The sequence below is a fragment of the Thamnophis sirtalis genome, unplaced genomic scaffold (assembly GCF_051295495.1).
Source record: "Thamnophis sirtalis isolate CommonGarterSnake01/CBP01778 unplaced genomic scaffold, rThaSir2_p1.2 scaffold_8, whole genome shotgun sequence".
In the NCBI taxonomy this organism is placed as follows: domain Eukaryota; kingdom Metazoa; phylum Chordata; class Lepidosauria; order Squamata; family Natricidae; genus Thamnophis; species Thamnophis sirtalis.
In genome coordinates, this window is record NW_028261388.1 from 65,407,569 (window position 1) to 65,426,843 (window position 19,275).

Sequence of the window (19,275 nt, forward strand, 5' to 3'; positions counted from 1 at the left end):
GATATGAACTAGACTGAGTTTCCATTGTTTCCATGAAATTTTAATTGTGAATTAAAAGATCTTTAAGACTGCTTTAAAAATAGTTCTAAGAGCTGCAAAAAATCTGTGACTAGGACGTGGGCAGCATATACATTTAATGAAATAAATATATATTAAATAAATTTTAATACATATTTGGATGCTATATAGTAAGAACAATCATGAAGTAATAAATGAAACATTTTTAGTCTGCCTTTTTGTTTTAGGGCTCTGTTGCTATTGCAGGAACTGTTGTTCGTTGGTTGAGGGACAATCTTGGTATTGCAAAATCTTCAGAAGAAGTAGGTGAGTATAACTTTCTAATTTATTGTAAATCTATAAGAATACAGGGACTCAGAGGGGTTCTGTGTTTCATTCAAACATGTTCACTTAGATAATAATTTTATTTGTGTACTCAATGTCTATGCCATTATTACCCCTTAATACCTAAATTTTAGGCTTAGAGACCCTGTATTTCTTCTGAAAATATAATAGTGAAATATTTATGTGGTGAATATTGCTAGTAGGAGTAGGAATAATCATCATACAGTTTCAATTATTATAATTAATTAACACAGCAATTCTACACCGTTTTCCCTGAAAAAAAATATAGAAATCTCAGTAGAATTTATTTTTATTCAAATCATACCATAAACTTTTATTCATGGATATAAGTGATCTGTGGGAGGTATACTGTAGTTCAGCATATCCAGAAAGTACCAACTTGTTGAAGATTATAGCATATATAAAATATTTATATTTGTTTTGAGTGTAGGTGGTTTTGTTGTATTCGGGTCTTTTCCCTCAATCTTACACGGGAAAGGACCCGAATACAACAAGACCAGCACGTGTGTGTGTGTGTGTGTGTATGTGTGTGTGTGTGTGTGTGTGTGTGTATGAAGGAGAGGGACAGGAGAGAGGATGGGGGGGGGGAGAGGGGGAGAGAAAGAAGGAGTGGAAAGGGGAGAGAGGAGAAGAAGAGAGGAAGGGGAAGTAGAGAAAAGAAGGAGAACAGAGGGAACAAAGTTGATAGGGAGGAGGAGAGAGGGAGAAGAAAGTGATGGATAGGGTATAAATATGGAGTATGGAGAGCAGAAGAGCCAATAATTGTTTTGGGGAGTTGATGGTAAGACGAATTGATGTAAACATTAAACAATATAATATGATGTTGGTGATGTAATAGTATACATGTGGTTATTTGTAATGAAAATGAAAAAATAAAAAAAAACTTTATATAATTAAAAAAAATAAAAAAAATCAATCAAATGGGGAGAAATTATCCAGAACGTAGATCATATTTATATAGAAATACTGAAATTCAAAAGGTTTTGAGCACACCGTATTTACATATATGAACTGCAAAGGAGCATATGTAGCAGCGGTATTCAAGAAAGCTGCATACAAAACTGCTCTCAAAATTTAAGCAAGGGACATCAAGTCAGAAATTGCTTTTTTACAATAGTTTTTTAAAAAATAATACATATTAAAAATGTAGTAATTTCAATACCATATGTTATTTATGCATTCAATCCAAAATAACATGGAATTATATATGCTTGCCTTGGGTAAGGAAGCTGTCCTTTGATAAGAATAAAATACTCTAATTTTCCCACTTTATAGTAGACCACCTCTGTGGCTCATAAAACATTTCTGCAACTGAGTTACATTTTGAATAGAACATTTGAGTGTAGAATTCAAATGTTCTATTCAAAATGTAACTCTTGCAGTCTTACATTACTATACCAAGGTATGGTCTCAGCAGAACTTTACTGAAACCAAGAAGTCTAGTTCTGAATAAGAGTTTTCAGAAAACTCCATCTTGAATATTATGTCACCTTCAATATTATGATAAAAAAGTATAAAATAATGTAATTATATGCAGAAAGTGACTCCTGCTGTAAGTTATTGTAGAATCATACAGAGGCTTCTAAGAGATGCAGCTTGTAAAAGATTCTTATTGTGAGATTTTGGGGATGCAACATTTGAGGAGGGGGAGCATGACATAGCAAGCTCAAAATTAGGAAGCATCTTACTAGTAGATTTTTATATAGAGACCTGCTTTGGACCATATTATAGTGTTTCACACATTCCTTCCTTTTGTATACAGGTAATCCTCGACTTTCAACAGTTCATTTAGTGACCATTCAAAGTTACATCATCACTGAAAAATATGACTTAGGACCGTTATTCAGTTGTGATCTTTGCAGCATCCCCATGATCATATGATCAAAATTCAGATGCTTGGCATCTGGTTCATACTTATGACCATTGTTGTGTCCCATGTGATCTTGTTTTGCAACCTTCTGACAAGCAAAGTCAATGGGGAAGCCAGATTCACTTAATAACCGTATTGTAACTTATCTGCAGTAATTCACTTAACAACTGTGGCAAGAAAGGTCGTAAAATGGGACACAACTCAATATCAATGTCTCACTTAACAACAAAAATTTTGGGCTCAATTGTGGTCGTAAGTAGAGGACTATCTGTATTCATTAAATAAGTACTATACTTTACATGATAAGCATCTAGTAGTTTTGGAGTTTTAACAAGTTTTAAAAATTCATATTTAAATCTGAATTATTCTAATTAATAAATATAGCATTTTATAATCCGGGTAAATTCTAGTATAAGCAAACATTTCATTATTTAAGGCTTTTACATAATCCTTTCTCCAGCTTTGATTTGTCTTTCATATATGTATATTTTATATGAATGATTTCTGCTTAAAAAAGAAGAATCTGTAGTAGATGACTGATCACATGAGAGATCAATATACCATAGTTAATCAGGCAAGTAATTACTTATAAATTGTAAATAATTAAAATAACAAATTATTGTTTAAGTTTATTAAAGAATGAAAATAAAATTCTCCTTTATAAGTAACAACCATTTGTACAGAGCTGGGGGCGGGGGAGTTCATTACTTCTGGTAAATATCACCTGAATAAATGCTTATTGAAACTCCTCTGCCAATTACCTGTCCATGTACAAGATTAATTTATATTTTCTGTATATGTTTTGAGCTATGAAGAGATCCTTCATTTTGCTAAGCATAGTTTTCAATTGTGACCAAGTCAATTTAGCTATTCACATTTCTCAACATTTGAATAGGAAAAGGAACACTGATAAAATATTAACCTTTTTAAAAAAATAGAAAAATTATGAAACTTATTTTTTTAAAAAAAATCAAAATAAGAAATAGTTTTGGGAGGCTAATTTTGCTTTAAGTTATGAGTTTTGTGGTATCTAAATTAATTTGAAAGGGATAACAATCAAGTTCAGATGTAAGATCTTACAGTATATTTTTCTAATCTAGAAACTTTTTAAAAATTTACTTATAAAATCACATATTCTGATTTTTTTTTGCAGATATGTGTTTTTTTCAGTAGTAATCAAACCTCAAAAAGAAATAACTAGGATGCATCCCTCAAGATTTATTTAGACACCCTTCCCCACTTTTTAAAATTTATTTGAAATAGTAGAAAAAATTAATGGCAGATTTTAAAATATTTTCTGCATTTCTTATATGAACTTTTAAATTAAAATGGTTAAAAGCCAGTATCATTAAATATTTCTCCATATACAATACTAAACACTTTTTTTCAAACTGAAAGTATTTAAATTATCTAGCAGTGATTATCTTGTAAAAACAAGACATTTCAAAATATAAACTAACCTGAGATATACTTTGCTCCGATTAATATTAACAGGCTACTCATTATAAAAAAGCCCAAAGGTAGACTACAGAAGATACTAGTTTCACCTGATGTCATCCAGAAGAGAGGTTCCAGTCAAACAAATCAAGAGAGAGATACGTGTAAATTGCACTATTTAAGAATTACATGAAGAAAATTAGAAGAGAGAAATTGTGCAAAATGCTACAGATAGTTCAGCATGTAATAATTAGAAATAGGACTAACACTGATGCTTAGATATATTTCAGTCTTGCGTCCAGTGTCAATATTTAAGATTATTTAGACAGAAACAATTCGCTACTAATAAAGTAGATAGTACAGAATTTCAAATAAAGCTGATATTAAGCATTACAAATATTGCAAGGAGAAAGAATATACCATGGAAGGTAGAAGAGTGAATTCATGCGTGTCTGATTATACACATATAAACTATCAAACTATCTTTGTTTTTCAAAAATATTGACTGTGTATGAAGTATCATGTAATGTGGGCATTGCATATCTCTTAAGTCCAATCATGCATTGTGCCTGCTCCATCATACACATTATACTATCAGCAAGTGAAATATACATGTACCAATTGTCTCCAGGCTTGAACTGAAAGCATAACATTTCTATTGTTAATTATAAACGAGCAAGTACAGTACTAAAGCCATTTATGACAGTCATATCTAAAATCTCTATAGATTGCAAAGCTGCAATGTTATATCATTTACCAAGGACCAAGGTTCACTGAATGTATTACCATTCATTTCTGAGCAGCTGTGTCTAGTACTCTGCAGCAAGCAGCACAATACTTTCAAGTAGCAACAAGCATTTAAATTGCCCTCAGGAAAACTACTGCATCTAATTAAAGGGTTCTCAAGTTTTTACATATTAATTCTCTTTACAGTAATAGACTTCTCTACTCTACATCTTTCTCACCCGACTTATAGTCATGCTTGCTGAATTTAAAAACTTATTTTTTCATAAACAGGGCATTTTTAAGCTAAACATAAATTTTGTTTGAAATAAAAAATATAATTGCATTTCTTGTGGTCTTCATACAGAATATGTGATATTATTAACAAATTTGTTCCTCCCTGGATTGCATTTCCAGTGTTTGACTAAGCACAATGTTGTTAAAGCTCTGATAAACCATTACTAAAATAAGTATTGATTGTATTGTATTTTACTGATTATCATGTAATGTCTATGTAAAATTGCCAAGACCATTATTATTGTGTGCTATTAATATCACCATTATAAAAAATGGCATTTTTACTGGACATTATATCATTGCATGCAAAGGAGAAATTCCAATAGTTTCTTCAAACCAGTGAAGCTGTAATTTTGGCTCAGTCAACAAGTCAACTAGATAATAACCAGAGGTGGGTTGCTGCCGGTTTGGCCCGGATCGGCCAAACCGGTAGTAGTGGCAGCGGGAGGCTCTGCCCATCCACCCAGATGCTTCTGCACATGTTCAGAAATGTTGTGCGCATGCATGTGAGCATGCCCAAACCAGTAGTGAAAAAATTGGCAACCCGCCTCTGATAATAACCAGGACTTATAAAAGTAAACATTGTATATCATTGTCCTTTACTAACCTGCCCATATCTTTCCAACAACATAGAAACTATCAATTTGTGTAAGGTAAAATATTGTTATGGGCTTTTTGTTCTATTGTTGGACTTTCTAACTTACATTGCTCAACCTACTGTTAAAAAACAAGAAATTCTCCCCTCCCTTTTTTACCCCCTTTCTGCAGTTATTAGAACTTTTTAAAAAAGCCATGTGTCTAATAAGATCTTGATTTGTTCTTCTATCCGAAACAAGAATCTATTGCCACATCCAAGTATCTTTAGTCTAACTGATGCATCTTCATCCTCCTGGTAGGAGGAGTTATTTTCAATTTTTTAAATTACACTGAATTTACACTTTAAATTTTCTGACTGTACTTAATTATACTGAACAATAATCTTAATTATTTTAAGTTTAGCTTAAGCAGGTTTAGAAGGACAATAGTCTAACTGAATTTATTAGAATATATTTCTAAATAGAAATACTTAGGTTCTCACTGAAAGCTATAAAATAGCATTAATGAATTAAAACAAATATATTTGATATGAGTTCAGTTATATTCTTAACTGCACATTAATAAAATGTAGCGATGAAGGCAAATAAATTTTGTTACCTCATTTTTTTCTATTTTTAGTACGACAGCTGTCAATAATGAGGGTTGAATATTTATTTAGCTAGTTCATGTAGTACATAAAACAATTTACATTCAGAATTAATCTTGATGGATAATAGCTTTCAAGGATGATTAATGTAAAAATAAATATATGCTTTACTTTCATGTGAAAATGAAGCCTTATACAATCTGAATTTCAGTAGTTTGAAACAAAACTGAAATAGCTCTTTACTACAATGTTTGTCTGGAGGCACTTTCAAAACTTCAAAAATTGCAATTTTTAAGCATTTTTAATCAAGATTCACATGTAATTGTCTGAAGCGCTTGATGTAATTTATAAAGTGTTTCAACTGTTTCTGTTTACTGGTTAGATCTACATTTTGTTTTCCGGCCAATCACTGTGACTGGCTTTGAGAAGAAGACTAAGGCCAGGATAAATCAAATTCATGTGACTATATGAATTGATTTATTTAGTATGATTAATTTCTGTATTTACAAACAGCTTACAAACTGTTTTGTAACTTTAAAATTAAACTAAATCTTAAAAAGTGGTAGCAGGATTTGAGTATATTACTAGCTGTACTCAAGACTTTAGAAATTTTCATACAATTCAGTAACAAGTTATAAATGCCAGTAGAAATGTATTCCTCAAATAATTTGAGAGTATATTTCTAACTTGCTACTATCTGCTTGTGCATCTCAACAAAAAATATTCAAAAGTAAGTCTACACATTGTTCCACATTTTTAATTTCTAGGCACTTACTAAAACATGGCTGGATTATAATTACTACCACTATCAATCAAAAAACCATTTTTTTCTATTTGCTGCAATCTATTGTGTACAGAAAAGCAATTTGATTCTTACAAGTAATGTATATAATACAAACTCACTGTTTCCTTGAGGTTCTGAGGTTTCCCACCCCATTGATTTCTTAACAGCTTTCTTCCATCTGGTATAACGATATTCACTTTCTGAAATCATATGCAACTTCTTTATCAAAAATTCAAACAATTATTTTTATTTAATGTACGAGTACTTTGTAATATATGGGAAAGACTTCTAAAATGCATAGGAATTTCATTAACTGTCTGAAAACTTCAAAATTTAAATAAAAATAAGGAGAATTTCAACTTCCCTCCCCCCAATATAATTATACTAAGATAGTTCACTATTCACAGAGGTAGCACAACTATCCTGACAGAACAAACTAATCTTATAACAGTATGAATAAACTAGATTTGCATAGGCTGAGCAAGCTTAGATAGCAGAGATCAGATCTTAAAACCCTTCTTACCCTCTGGATTGATCTGTGGCTCAAAACGTTCACATGTTACTGCTGTGAAGTCATCCGGATGTAGGCTCCACACACCCACCCCTTCTGCAGCTCCAGCTGCCATTGCTGCTCCAAGTGCTGTTGTTTCAGGCATGGATGGCTTTACTAATAAGACAGAAATCAAGGAAGCATTAGATAAAATGTGAACATTTTAAGTATTAAAACAAGTATTGCTTTTTTTCACTTTCATACCCTTCTTTATTTTACTATTCATTCGATTGACTGAAAAGTATCAGTAGCTAATGACTTAAGGACAAATATGCTTTTACAAAGGATTATTTAATGAAAAACGCTTTGCTAATCAGCTGAAATATAGGGAACTAATAACCAATGCAAACTTATCACAAAGAAACATCTTCCTTTGTCTGTGATAGTGAACCTGTGGCACATGGAGCCACATGCGCCCTGGCCAACTTATTTTTTGTCCTTCCGGAGGGATGAGAGATGCCATTTTCATCCTCCCCAGGCTTCAGGAAAGCCTCCGGAGGCTGGGGCAACCGAAAAATGGCCACAACGGGCCAACCGGAAGTTTGTTGGCCCATTGGGGGCGTTTTTCGGCCTCCCCAAGCTTTAGGGAAGTCTCCAGAGGCTGGGGAGGCCGAAAAACAGGCCTAATGGGCCAACTGGGAGTTCAAAAATGATCTGTGTCCGGGTTCCTGGAGGTCGGGGAGGGGAGCATTTTCACCCTCTCCAGGCTTCAGAAAAGTCTCCAGAGCCTGGGGAGGGGTTGTGAGCACATGCACGGCAGGGTATGCATATGCGCAGGTGAGTGAGGTGGTTTTAATTGGTGTTGGCATGTGCGCATGCACGATAGCGCACGCATGCAATTTTGGCACACCGTAAGTAAAAGGGTTGTCATCATTGCCCTATATATTCAAAATGAGCTGTACATTATTCCTTTAAACAAGTAATTAAAAAAGACAGTATTCTTTGACAACAAAAAATCTAAATAAAAACCCTAACTATTTACATAGTCAGAGGCAATATGTTTCAAATTTCAACTGCCAAATGTGGTTAATTACATCCATTAAATACTGCTTTTGTGTTGGGAATCCATATATAGAAGACACCAAACCAAAACTGCATTACATGAAATTGCATCTGATATATTGACAGGCGTTCTTGCAGGTATATCTGTGTTTGTATAGGAATCATGAAAAGTTTTATTTAGTTAATATTAAGTGCATATGTTGTCCTTCCACAAAAGCTTAAAGTGATGCAAAAGAGGTTTGCCTATCATTTTATTTTCATAACCCAAACTATCTAATAGATTGGATAGGATACTCGCTGCCCATTTAATTTTGCAATTCAGGAGGGGGAAATTGCCAGCAATGGAGGTAGTGAGGGTGTGGCAGCCACATCCTATGTAGTGCAGTTCAGTTGATTACCTGTCCAAGCAGCATGTGGGAAGGAAGGCGATCCGGATGTACTGCGTGGGCTGCAGGAAAGCTGACAGTCAGTGGTCCGGAGCAAGCAGCCAGCTGCGGGATGTTCGTCTTCATGCAGCAGCACCAGCAGCAGATGGAGGCAAAGGCTCAGGGGGGAAGGCAGGTGATCCTGATGCTCTGTGTGGGTCATAGGTAGGCCAAGAGATGTGAAGATGGGCCTCCTATGGCTGGCCCACTATCTCTCGGCTTGTATGTGACTGGTGTGGCACATCCAGACTGCGTGCCTACCACTCCGTGCCTCTGCCTCCATCTGCTGCTGGTGTCACCGTGGAAAGATGAGTCTCCCATGGTAGGCTATCTGCTGCTTGGACAGATAATCAACTTATCTCTGCTGCACAGGCTGCGCAGCCCAAGTGGGGCCATTCAATGTCCACCTGTGGCTTTATTCCCAAGTCGACCCTGATTTCTGAGCTGTTCTTTTCTTCTGGTAGCTCTGTGACACGTCTGGATTGCGTGCCTCCCTCCCCACGCCTTTGCCTCCATCTGTTGCTGGTGTCGCTGTGGGAAGATGAACCTCCCACCGTAGGCCATCTGCTGCTTGGACAGGTAATCAACTCACTTCTGCTGCACAGGCTGCGCAGCCCCAGAGTGCACTGACCACGGGCCTGATGGGCTGCAGCTGCTGCCAGATGTTGGCCCCCGGCACACTCACCACCTTTTGTGCGTGTGCCGGGGGAGGTGGGGCATCCAGCGGGGCTGATCGCTGAACATGCTGAATCATGTTTTCCCCAAAATAAACCCTAGTGCTTATTTTAAACCCAAAAGAATGTAAGACTGGGTCTTATTTTCAGGGAAACATAGTATATGACATGCCTATATCCTTCTGTCCCTCCTATGGCAGTATTGCTCAAATGTTCTTTCTTAAATTTTTAGAAGGTTTTTTAGAACTCAGTCAGCAGTAAATTTCCTTACCCTTTAATCCCACTGCAGCATTTTTTAAGGAAGGTGCTAGCAGAGAATTGTCTTTCCATCACTACACTGTCAGTGACCGTGGCCCGACAAAACCACGCTCGTCAAAATAGCGGTGATTAAACCGCGTCGTTAAAGCCGCGATGTCATCATCGCGCGTCATCACCGCCGTGACAACAGCATGGCGACAGAAGGGCGTTCTACATGCTTCGTTCTTTGCCTCCAAAGGTAGCCCTCCTCCTCCAGCTGACAGCGGCAATGGGGCAAAGTGGGCTGCCCAGCAGCAGCAGCCCGCGGGAAGGGTCCAGCTCAGCCGCGGGGGGGAGCAGGAAGCCCGCGGGGGGGCCGGCAGCGGCGGCTGAGGCTCTCCCGGGGCCGGAGAAGCGGGCTTGCCCAGCGGAGGCAGGCCGCCCTCTTCTTCCTCAACAAGGGAGAACAGAAGAGGGCGGCCTGCCTCCGCCGGGCAAGCCCGCTTCGCCGGCCCTGGGAGAGCCTCAGCCACCGCCGCTGAGCTGGACCCTTCCCGCGGGCTGCAGCTGCTGAGCAGCCCGCTTTGCCCTGTGCCCGCTGCCGCTGTCAGCTGGAGGAGGAGGGCTACCTTTGGAGGTACAGAGGCAAAGAACGAAGCATGTAGAATGCCCTTCTGTCGCCGTGCTGTTGTCGCAGCAGTAGGGTTGTGTTTTTCTTAGCGCTTCGGACGCCGCGGATTTGCCTCCGCACTTATGTCGGCGCGGATAAGGGCTTCGCGGTTTTGTGGTGGAACCGTCAGTGACAGGAAGAGCAATATAAATCTTCCTTAAAATAAACAAGACAAGGTGATGTTTTCAATATTTTTTTTATCCAAATAGAAATTATGAAATAATTATTCCTAAAAAAGGTTCATTTTATATGTAGCTACTGAATAACTAACTGATTAACAATTACTCAAAATAAAGCAAGATGACTAAATTGGCAAAAACAAAAATTATGAACTGCAGTTTCCTTAGATCTTTTACAAAGAAGGATCTAAAAAGCCTACACTGGCAAGGTTGAAACTCTTGGTATATATGTAATTCCAGAAATATATTTTAATGTAAATAAATTGTATTTTTTTTCCAAAAGTCATAGCAATTTAAAATAAAATGCAAAGAGACTTTTATCTTACCTACTGGAATACAAAGAATATCAGCTTGGAGTTGCATAAGGATCTTGTTGTTGGTCATTCCTCCATCAACTTGTAACTGACTAAGCGGTATCCCACAGTCTTTATTTATTGCATCCAGTATCTAAAACAATCAATTTTTATTAATTTTTCCAATAAAAACTGAAATATTTTATAAATTGCATACAGTGGGGCAAAAAAGTATTTAGTTAGCCACCAATTGTGCAAGTTCTCCCACTTAAAAAGATGAGAGAGGCCTGTAATTGACATCATAGGTAGACCTCAACTATGAGAGACAAAATGAGAAAACAAATCCAGACACGTTGTCTGATTTGGAAAGAATTTTTTTGCAAATTATGGTGGAAAATAAATATTTGGTCAATATCAAAAGTTCATCTCAATACTTTGTTATATATCCTTTGTTGGCAATGGCAGAGGTCAAACATTTTCTGTAAGTCTTCACAAGGTTGGCACACACTGTTGCTGGTATGTTGGCCCATTCCTCCATGCTGATCTCCTCTAGAGCAGTGATGTTTTGGGGCTATTGCTGGGCAACACGGACTTTCAACTCCCTCCAAAGGTTTTCTATGGGGTTGAGATCTGGAGACTGGCTAGGCCACTCCAAGACCTTGAAATGCTTCTTACGAAGCCACTCCTTCGTTGCCTGGGCAGTGTGGTTGGGATCATGCTGAAAGACCCAGCCACATTTCATCTTCAATGCCCTTGCTGATGGAAGGAGGTTTGCACTCAAAATCTAACGATACATGGCCCCATTCATTCTTTCCTGTACACGGATCAGTCGTCCTAGTCCCTTTGCAGAGAAACAGCCCCAAAGCATGATGTTGCCACCCCCATGTTTCACAGTAGGTATGGTGTTCTTTGGATGCAACTCAGCATTCTCTCTCCTCCAAACACGAGCTGTATTTCTACCAAACAGTTCTATTTTGGTTTCATCTGACCATATGACATTAACTCAATCCTCTTCTGGATCATCCAAATGCCCTCTAGCAAACTTCAGACGGGCCCGGACATGTAGTGGCTTAAGCAGGGGGACACGTTTGGCACTGTAGGATCTGAGTTCCTGGTGGCGTAGTGTGTTACTGAAGGTAGCCTTTGTTACGTTGGTCCCAGCTCTCTGCAGATCATTCACTAGGTCCCCCTGTGTGGTTCTGGGATTTTTGCTCACCGTTCTTGTGATCATTTTGACCCCACAGGGTGAGATCTTGTGTGGAGCCCCAGATCAAGGGAGATTATCAGTGGTCTTGTATGTTTTCCATTTTCTAATTATTGCTCCCACAGTTGATTTCTTCACACCAAGCTGCTTGCCTATTGCAGATTCAGTCTTCCCAGCCTGGTGCAGGTCTACAATTTTGTTTCTGGTGTCCTACGACAGCTCTTTGGTCTTCACCATAGTGAAGTTTGGAATGTGACTGTTTGAGGTTGTGGACAGGTGTCTTTTACACTGCTAACAAGTTCAAACAGGTGCCATTAATACAGGTAATGAGGAGCCTCTTAAAGAAGAAGTTACAGGTCTGTGAGAGCCAAAGATCTTGCTTGTTTTTAGGTGACCAAATACTTATTTTCCACCATAATTTGCAAAAAAAATCTTTCCAAATCAGACAATGTGATTGTCTGGATTTGTTTTCTCATTTTGTCTCTCATAGTTGAGGTCTACCTATGATGTCAATTACAGGCCTCTCTCATCTTTTTAAGTGGGAGAACTTGCACAATTGGTGGCTGACTAAATACTTTTTTGCCCCACTCTAGCAAAAAATAATTAGTTGAAACATTTGGCTTTGTGCCATTATAAAAAAATAAGTAAGAAAACAAAACATAAAGTTGGAGAAAAATTTAGTTAAAAATTTTATTTTAGATTTTGAACAAATTTATCATAAGGTAAAATTAGCTACAATCTAAACACATTTAAACATGGCTGCCTATAGAAATAAAAACTGCAGTAACATTAAAAAAAAACTAACTTAAAAATCCTAATAATACAGTATAATCTATACCTCCCGTGTTTGAAAGCAGACGGCTTCTAGTGCAGCAAAGGCAATATGGTTTTTATTTGTAAACTGAGTAAGGCCACAGATAATTCTACAAAAGAAGACAAATGATACTACAGTTAATAATAAAGGTAGTATTAAAATAAAATATACTGTCTCACTGTGATCATGCAAGTACCTGCCTGGAAGGATATATTGGCAATATCTATAGCAGGGGTGTGTTGAAGATGACATATATGTAGCCATTTTTATTGTCTATTCTTTTCTTAGTTTTTAGGTTTGCTAGTAAAGGAATTTAGTATTACTTCAGGCTCGCCACTCTCTAACTGTTGAAAGGGAGGGTTATAGAGATAGAGAGGGAATGTTATGTCTAGGTGGCTGTTCTGGCCCACCAGCTGCCTGCGAACCTGGCAGCAGAGTCGCACAGTAAGGACTTGGAGAGGACCATGGGTCAGTCCTGGAGGATGGGAAAGGCTCTGACGAGGGCTCTGCGTCGGAGGCAGAGATGGGGCCAAGGTTGTCTGGCAGTTCTCAGCTGCCTTGGGAATTAGACAGCAGTGAGGCAGAAGAACAGCTGGAGCCTGTTCCCAGTGTGCACATGTGCAGAGTTACCTGAAGGAAAAAAAGCTCAGAAATCAGGGTTGAGTTGGGAGTAAAGCCATGGGTGGACGGTGAATGGCCCCTCCGATAGGAAGTAAAAGAGGAGCAAAAAGGAAAGGGAATGGGCTTTTGCAGGAAACAATTCATTTGTTCGTTTCAGGAGTGTGAAGATCTGTCCATGAATCTCAGAGACTCTGTGCCAAGTCTCTCCTTGCACAGCACTGTGTTTGGAAAATATTTACATGGCAGCTTTCCAAGCTAGATAAGGTCTGTGGTCATAAATTCACCTTTGAAAGACTGTTAACCAGGCCTTTGCTGAATGTGAATGAGAGGAATTCACATTTGTTTAATAAAAGGGGTTCTGCTTCCTGCTTTTTGGGGAAGCCTAGGACAGAACAGTGGCAATCTTTCCCGTGGGAACAGAGAAGTCGCCTGCAGCTGGAGGAAGGTGGAGTTTGGAGACACCGGACTGATGGCCTGAGAATTGGTTGGGGATTGTGACTCAGGGGGGATGTTTCTGTCTTTTGCTTTATATTGGGTGTAATTCTGGATCTGGGTCAGAGTCGGAATTACACCAAGTCCTTGCCAATTTGATATCTTCCTAATAAAAAGACTCGGCTGCTTACCCAATCTATCCTGTCAGATAGCAGAAGAGACTCAGGAAAGATGGAGAAGAAACAGAAGCCCAAGGAAGACACCCGAGAATGTAAACTTTGTGAAGGAGCCTAAGTGAGGCTGCCGATCCCCTTGGAGACCCTGCAAGTAACTGTGATAAAGGACATTGCATGCCAGGTGAATGTCCATCCCAAGACCCAAGCCGAATGGGGACCTGGAGGTGGGATCCAGCTGATGGAGAGGGACCTGCTGGGACAAGCAACACATCCAGACCCGCTGACAGATAATTCCCTCACCACTTCCCGAAAATCAAGAGCTACTATCCTGGAATGGAGGTCAACTGGAACAATTGATCTAAGCGAAACTGGAGAGTGTTAGTATCAAACTGTGATGCGCAGCCAGACGTGTGAGGGACTACCCGACCGATTTCAGCAACTGAATATTGGATGGGAAGCCTGAGATCAACTAGTGCTGCAAATACCTCTCTGGATCAATTGGTACAATAGATAGATTGGTACAATCTACCTGAGGTTTGAGCCCATCAATCCTGGGTTTGATGCAATTGATTGGTGAAAAAAACTCACCCAGGAGAATTTGGTCTACTGCTGCTGAAGCTCAAGCGGCCAGCCCTCTGGCACCAGGTTTGTCTTGTACCAGGCAGCAAAGTCAGCAGACACACCACCGAGGAACCAGCCCTCCTCCACAGTCATGGTTCCCCCCAGCTGACCAAATACCCCTGAATGGGTGTTTTACCCTGGCTGGGATGGTTGTGAGACCATGACCAAAGGATTGCAGCCCAGGCACTGGCACCACAGCCACAACCACCTCCTGCCAGAGCGAATGCACACCCATCCTTTAAGCTGATTTTCGATGGGACTGCTAGCAAGCTTACTTTCTTCCTAAATCGGGCCTGGTCTTACATCAATTGTCATGGGGATGAGTTACATAATGAGGATGAGATTGTCTCCATCTTGGGCAACAACTCAGAAGATGAAGCATCCAAATGGTTTACCCAACTCCATGATGAAGGTGCCCTGGAGTTGGATAATGTGAATGACTTTCTGCAACAGCTCCGATCTTAATTTGAGGATTCCTCTCATACCCAAGAAGTGGAGGCAGGATTAAAATGATGAAGCAAAGGGGTCAGCCCGCAAAAGAAATTGTGCAAGAGTTCCGCTGCCTAACAGGGAGGTTAAAAAATGAGCTCAAACGAATTCTCATGCATTACTTCAAAGAATGCCTGGACAAGGAATTATTAAAAATATGTTTATGCAGAGCACTGGGAGAACGAATCCAAGAAGGCCATGGATAATGAAATATGCCAGCATTGCAGAGCCGCACCAGAGAAGAAGCCCCGAAGACAACTCAATCGTCGCACCATTCCTCGTCATATAGAAGAACACCCCAGGGCGACTGCAACCAACCCAATCAAATGCTTCCGATGTGGACAACAGGTCCATCGAGCCTCAGAGTATTTGCCACCAGCCCCTGTGCCACAGGTGAGAGCACCCACTCCAGCCAAATCAAAAAGAGCTCCCAGAAAAATGGCTGAGAAAGGGAAATTCATCTGCCAGGCGGTGGAGGTCCTCCTCTCTGACACTACAAGAGAGAAAGGACCTTGGTCCCCGATGTGCCAATAATACAAAGTGCAGACAGTGAAGAAGATGACCCCCTTCCCTCTCCCCCCACGGTGGGGACCTGGGCAGTCTGAGCACAGCTCCCATCTCAGAGGCTGCCAGCAAGCAAACAAATGTAGCTCTCCAATTGAGAGGCGGCAGTTTGCAAGCAGGCTCCGCAGTGCTGTGGAGGGGGTGTACATATGGGGAGACCTTCCTCAATTGAGTAGCCAGACTTGCCCAAAGTACAGCAAAAGCATGTACGGGGCAGGTGGCTGCTCACTTGAAGGTCTTCCCATGCTTGCATACCTTTCTGGCCCCACCACAGCCAGTCAGGGGGTCGCAAGAGAAGGAGGGAGAGGAGAGAGAGAAACACACACACACAGAGGCGGGGGGAAACTGGCTGATGGGCAAGCGTCTCTGGTGAGGGTGCTCTGGCTTTCTCTGAGCCTGACCCCCAGGGTGGGTATGTGAGGTTTGGCAAGGCCAGCCCCCTTTTCCTGCTGCCCTGAGCTCCTTAAAGCCGAAGTTGGCTGCTGTGGGCCCATCCTACTTTCCATCATCCCTTCCTCCTGGATCTCATTCCCACCCTGCCAGCCTTTGTGTTAGTGAGGCTGGCATAGGGGCCAGTGTCGGGGTGGAGAGCAGGTTGCACATCTCCCCAAATGTGCGAGGCCTAGCACCAACAAAGGCCAGAAGAAGATCCAAGAGGAGTGAGGTGCCATCGAATCAGCCTCGGCAGCTTCTCTATCCCCCACCATTTCCCTTACCTTCTCAGGTGAGGTGAGCCAGTGATGGGACAGGGAGCCGCAGCAGAGGGCCCAAAGAGCCGCATGCGGCTCTGGAGCTGTGGGTTGCTGACCCCCCACCCTAGAACATCATGTGAAACTAAATCGGCAAGTTTTAAAGAAACTATTGGCAGCCAGGCTCTATGTAAAATTATTAAAATGCAAGTTTCACAAAAACTGTTTTAGACTATCTTGGCTACCGCATATCAAACCAGGGAGTGGAAATGAACCCAGGGAAAGTAAAAGTGGTCTTAGATTGGCTAGCCCCATGCACCTGGAAACAATTGCAAAGTTTTCTAGGATTCACACATTTTTACCATCAGTTTGTCCCCTCATTTTCAGAGATTGCCCAACCCAACATTATAAAAACAGGGGTGGTCCAAGCCACGGCCAGGGCAATATCTAAACTGGACTTTAGAATGCCAACAAGTATTTGAACTGTTAAAAAAGCATTTCACAGAAGAACTGATGCTTAAAGCATCTGGATTCAGAACAACCTTTTGTGCAAGATGACACCAGTGGCATAGTGGTGGCAGCAGTCCTATTGCAGAAAAATGTCAATATAATTCTGCAGCCATGCACTTAAACTTCCAAAAGACTTACTGAGACTGAAAGAAGATGGGCCGTGTTGGAAAAGGAAGCGTATGCAGTATGCTGGGCACTCCTCACATGGAGACAATTTTTGGAAGGCAGTCAACAATCCTTTGAGGTTTGGATCATAAAAATCTGGAGGGGTTAAAAAAAACCAAGAAACTCTCCCCAAAACGAGTCTGTTGAGTACAATATTTCAAACGTTTCAACTTCGAACTTAAGTACATCCGAGGAGGAGGAAATCTACTGGCTGATGCTTTGACAAGAAAAACACGGTTCAACAGCAAAAGAGAGGAGGTAGTTCATGCCATAATTCGCCAATCCCAACCAAGGTCACAAGTCACCGTCCGAGCGCAGACAAAAAGGCACAGCCCCAAAGACAAAGATGTGATGATAAAAAGATTGAAAGACAAACTTTCAACAGACCCTTGGCAGGACAATCCCGACCTTGGGGAGAGATAGGGATGGACTTCATAGTAGAACTTCCAGAGAGTGGTGGTAACACAGTCATTTTGACCATGACCAACTTATTCTCCAAACAAGCTCATTTCATAGCATGCAATGGTCTCCCCTCAGTGAAGAAATTAGCCAGACTTTTTTTTTAACATATCTACCGATTACATGGGGTTCCTCGCAGGATTATATTGGCTAAATTCTGGTGGGAGTTTATAAAAGGTGATTGTGTCATCCCAGGGGTTATGTTCTGCGTTCCATCAGAGCACAATTGGGGGGGGGGGGGACGTGCGAACGCATTGCATGCTATGCAATGATTGGGAAATATTTGAGATGCTATGTAAATTACCAACAGTCCAATTGGGTAGATTTGTTACCATTCGCTGAAGTAGCTTACAACAATGCAGTGCACAATAGCACAGATTTAACTCCATTTCAAATTAGCACTACGAAGGAATTTGTCCCTATGCCGGAGTTTTTTAGAGAACTCCCCCTCATCCATGTCAGTAAATGAATGGATGGATTTTTTGAAAGATTTGTGGGAAAATACTAAGCATGCTTTAGCAGAAGCCATGAGAATTTATAAAACGCAAGTTGACAAACATCACTCCCAGCAACCATAATTTAAAGTTGGGGATAAAATTTGTCTACCAAATATGTGAAATTGCAGTAGCCTTCTAGGAAGTTAGGACCAAAATTTTTAGATCCTTTTGAAATTATTAAGATAATTAACCCAGTAACAGTGAAACATAAACACCCTTGTCTGTTAGGGAAAGTGCATCCGGTTTTCCCCAGAAGCTTGTTAAAGCCAGCTGCCAGTTCCTCTATCAGACCAGTAGATCGGGCTCCACCGAAACCTTTACTAATAGCTGATCATGAACATTACAAGGTTAAACGAATTTAAATTCCAGAATCTATAGAGGTCAATTGCAGTATTCAATTACATTGGAAAGGGTATCCTTTCCGATGTATTAAATACATTGAAAGCAACATAGGTAAAAAGCTGCAAGGTAAATGCTGACAGGTTGATAAAAAGTTTTCATGAGAGGAATCCTCATAAGCCAAAGGAGATTCCTGGAGGTGGCAGGGGAGGTTAGAATTTAATTATTCTATTATGGTTATTTCTTTGAAGGAAGTTCTTTTTGCTTGAGGCGGGAAAGTCTGTCGACCCTGAAGATGACATATGCATAGCCATTTTTTATTGTCTATTCTTTTCTTAGTTTTTAGGTTCGCTGATAAAGGAATTTAGTATTACTTCAGGCTCGCCACTCTCTAACTGTTGAAAGGGATAAGGTTATAGAGATAAAGGGGGTCTAGGTGGCATTCTTTCCTGAGGGAACAGAGAAGATGCCTAAGGCTGGAAGAAGATGGAGTTTGGAGACACCAGACTGATGGCCTGAGAATTGATTGGAGATTGTGATTCAGGTTGATGTTTCTGTCTTTTGTTTTTTATTGGGAGTAAATCCGAATCTGGGTCAGAGTCGGAATTACACCAAGTCTGCCAATTTGATACTTTATTAATAAATTAATGTAAAATGGATGCTTAGGATTTTATTTCATTGAACATGTTACTTGGAAGCTTGACGAGGTGTCAAACTTGTGTCATCAGAGCAGCATCACGTGATGTATTGGGACTCCCCCCCCCTTTCACTAAAGCAGGTGTGGTTAGAACGTGACATATCCAGCCTGTGGGCCGTGAGTTTGACAGTCCTGATCTATAGAATCCAATTAAGGATCAATAGTATGGCATTACATATGCCTAAGGATGGATCTAAACCAATCACACCAATGGAATAAAATGTTAAAATTGGACATACCCCGTCCCCCAGATTTGGGCATTTAATTCTTGTTCATATATGGTGCTGCTTCTGAGATAATTTGTACTGTGG

General features: G+C 40.1%; 1 protein-coding gene across 9 annotated transcripts in view; it reads right to left on the reverse strand.

Annotated features, from left to right (window-relative positions):
- Positions 1-19,275, reverse strand: part of GK (glycerol kinase) — a 137,435-nt gene that overhangs the window by 22,902 nt on the left and 95,258 nt on the right. For 6 of the 9 annotated variants that reach the window (XM_087721820.1, XM_087721819.1, XM_087721818.1 and 3 more), the window contains 4 exons: positions 12,730-12,814; positions 10,721-10,841; positions 7,181-7,324; positions 6,777-6,857 (listed from right to left, as the gene is read on the reverse strand). In XM_087721820.1, the coding sequence (XP_087577946.1) occupies positions 6,777-6,857; positions 7,181-7,324; positions 10,721-10,841; positions 12,730-12,814 (431 nt within the window). Of the gene's footprint in view, positions 1-3,693; positions 3,845-6,776; positions 6,858-7,180; positions 7,325-10,720; positions 10,842-12,729; positions 12,815-19,275 lie in introns of those variants that run through there. The other 3 variants (XM_087721822.1, XM_087721823.1, XM_087721824.1) reach the window with 2 other exon arrangements.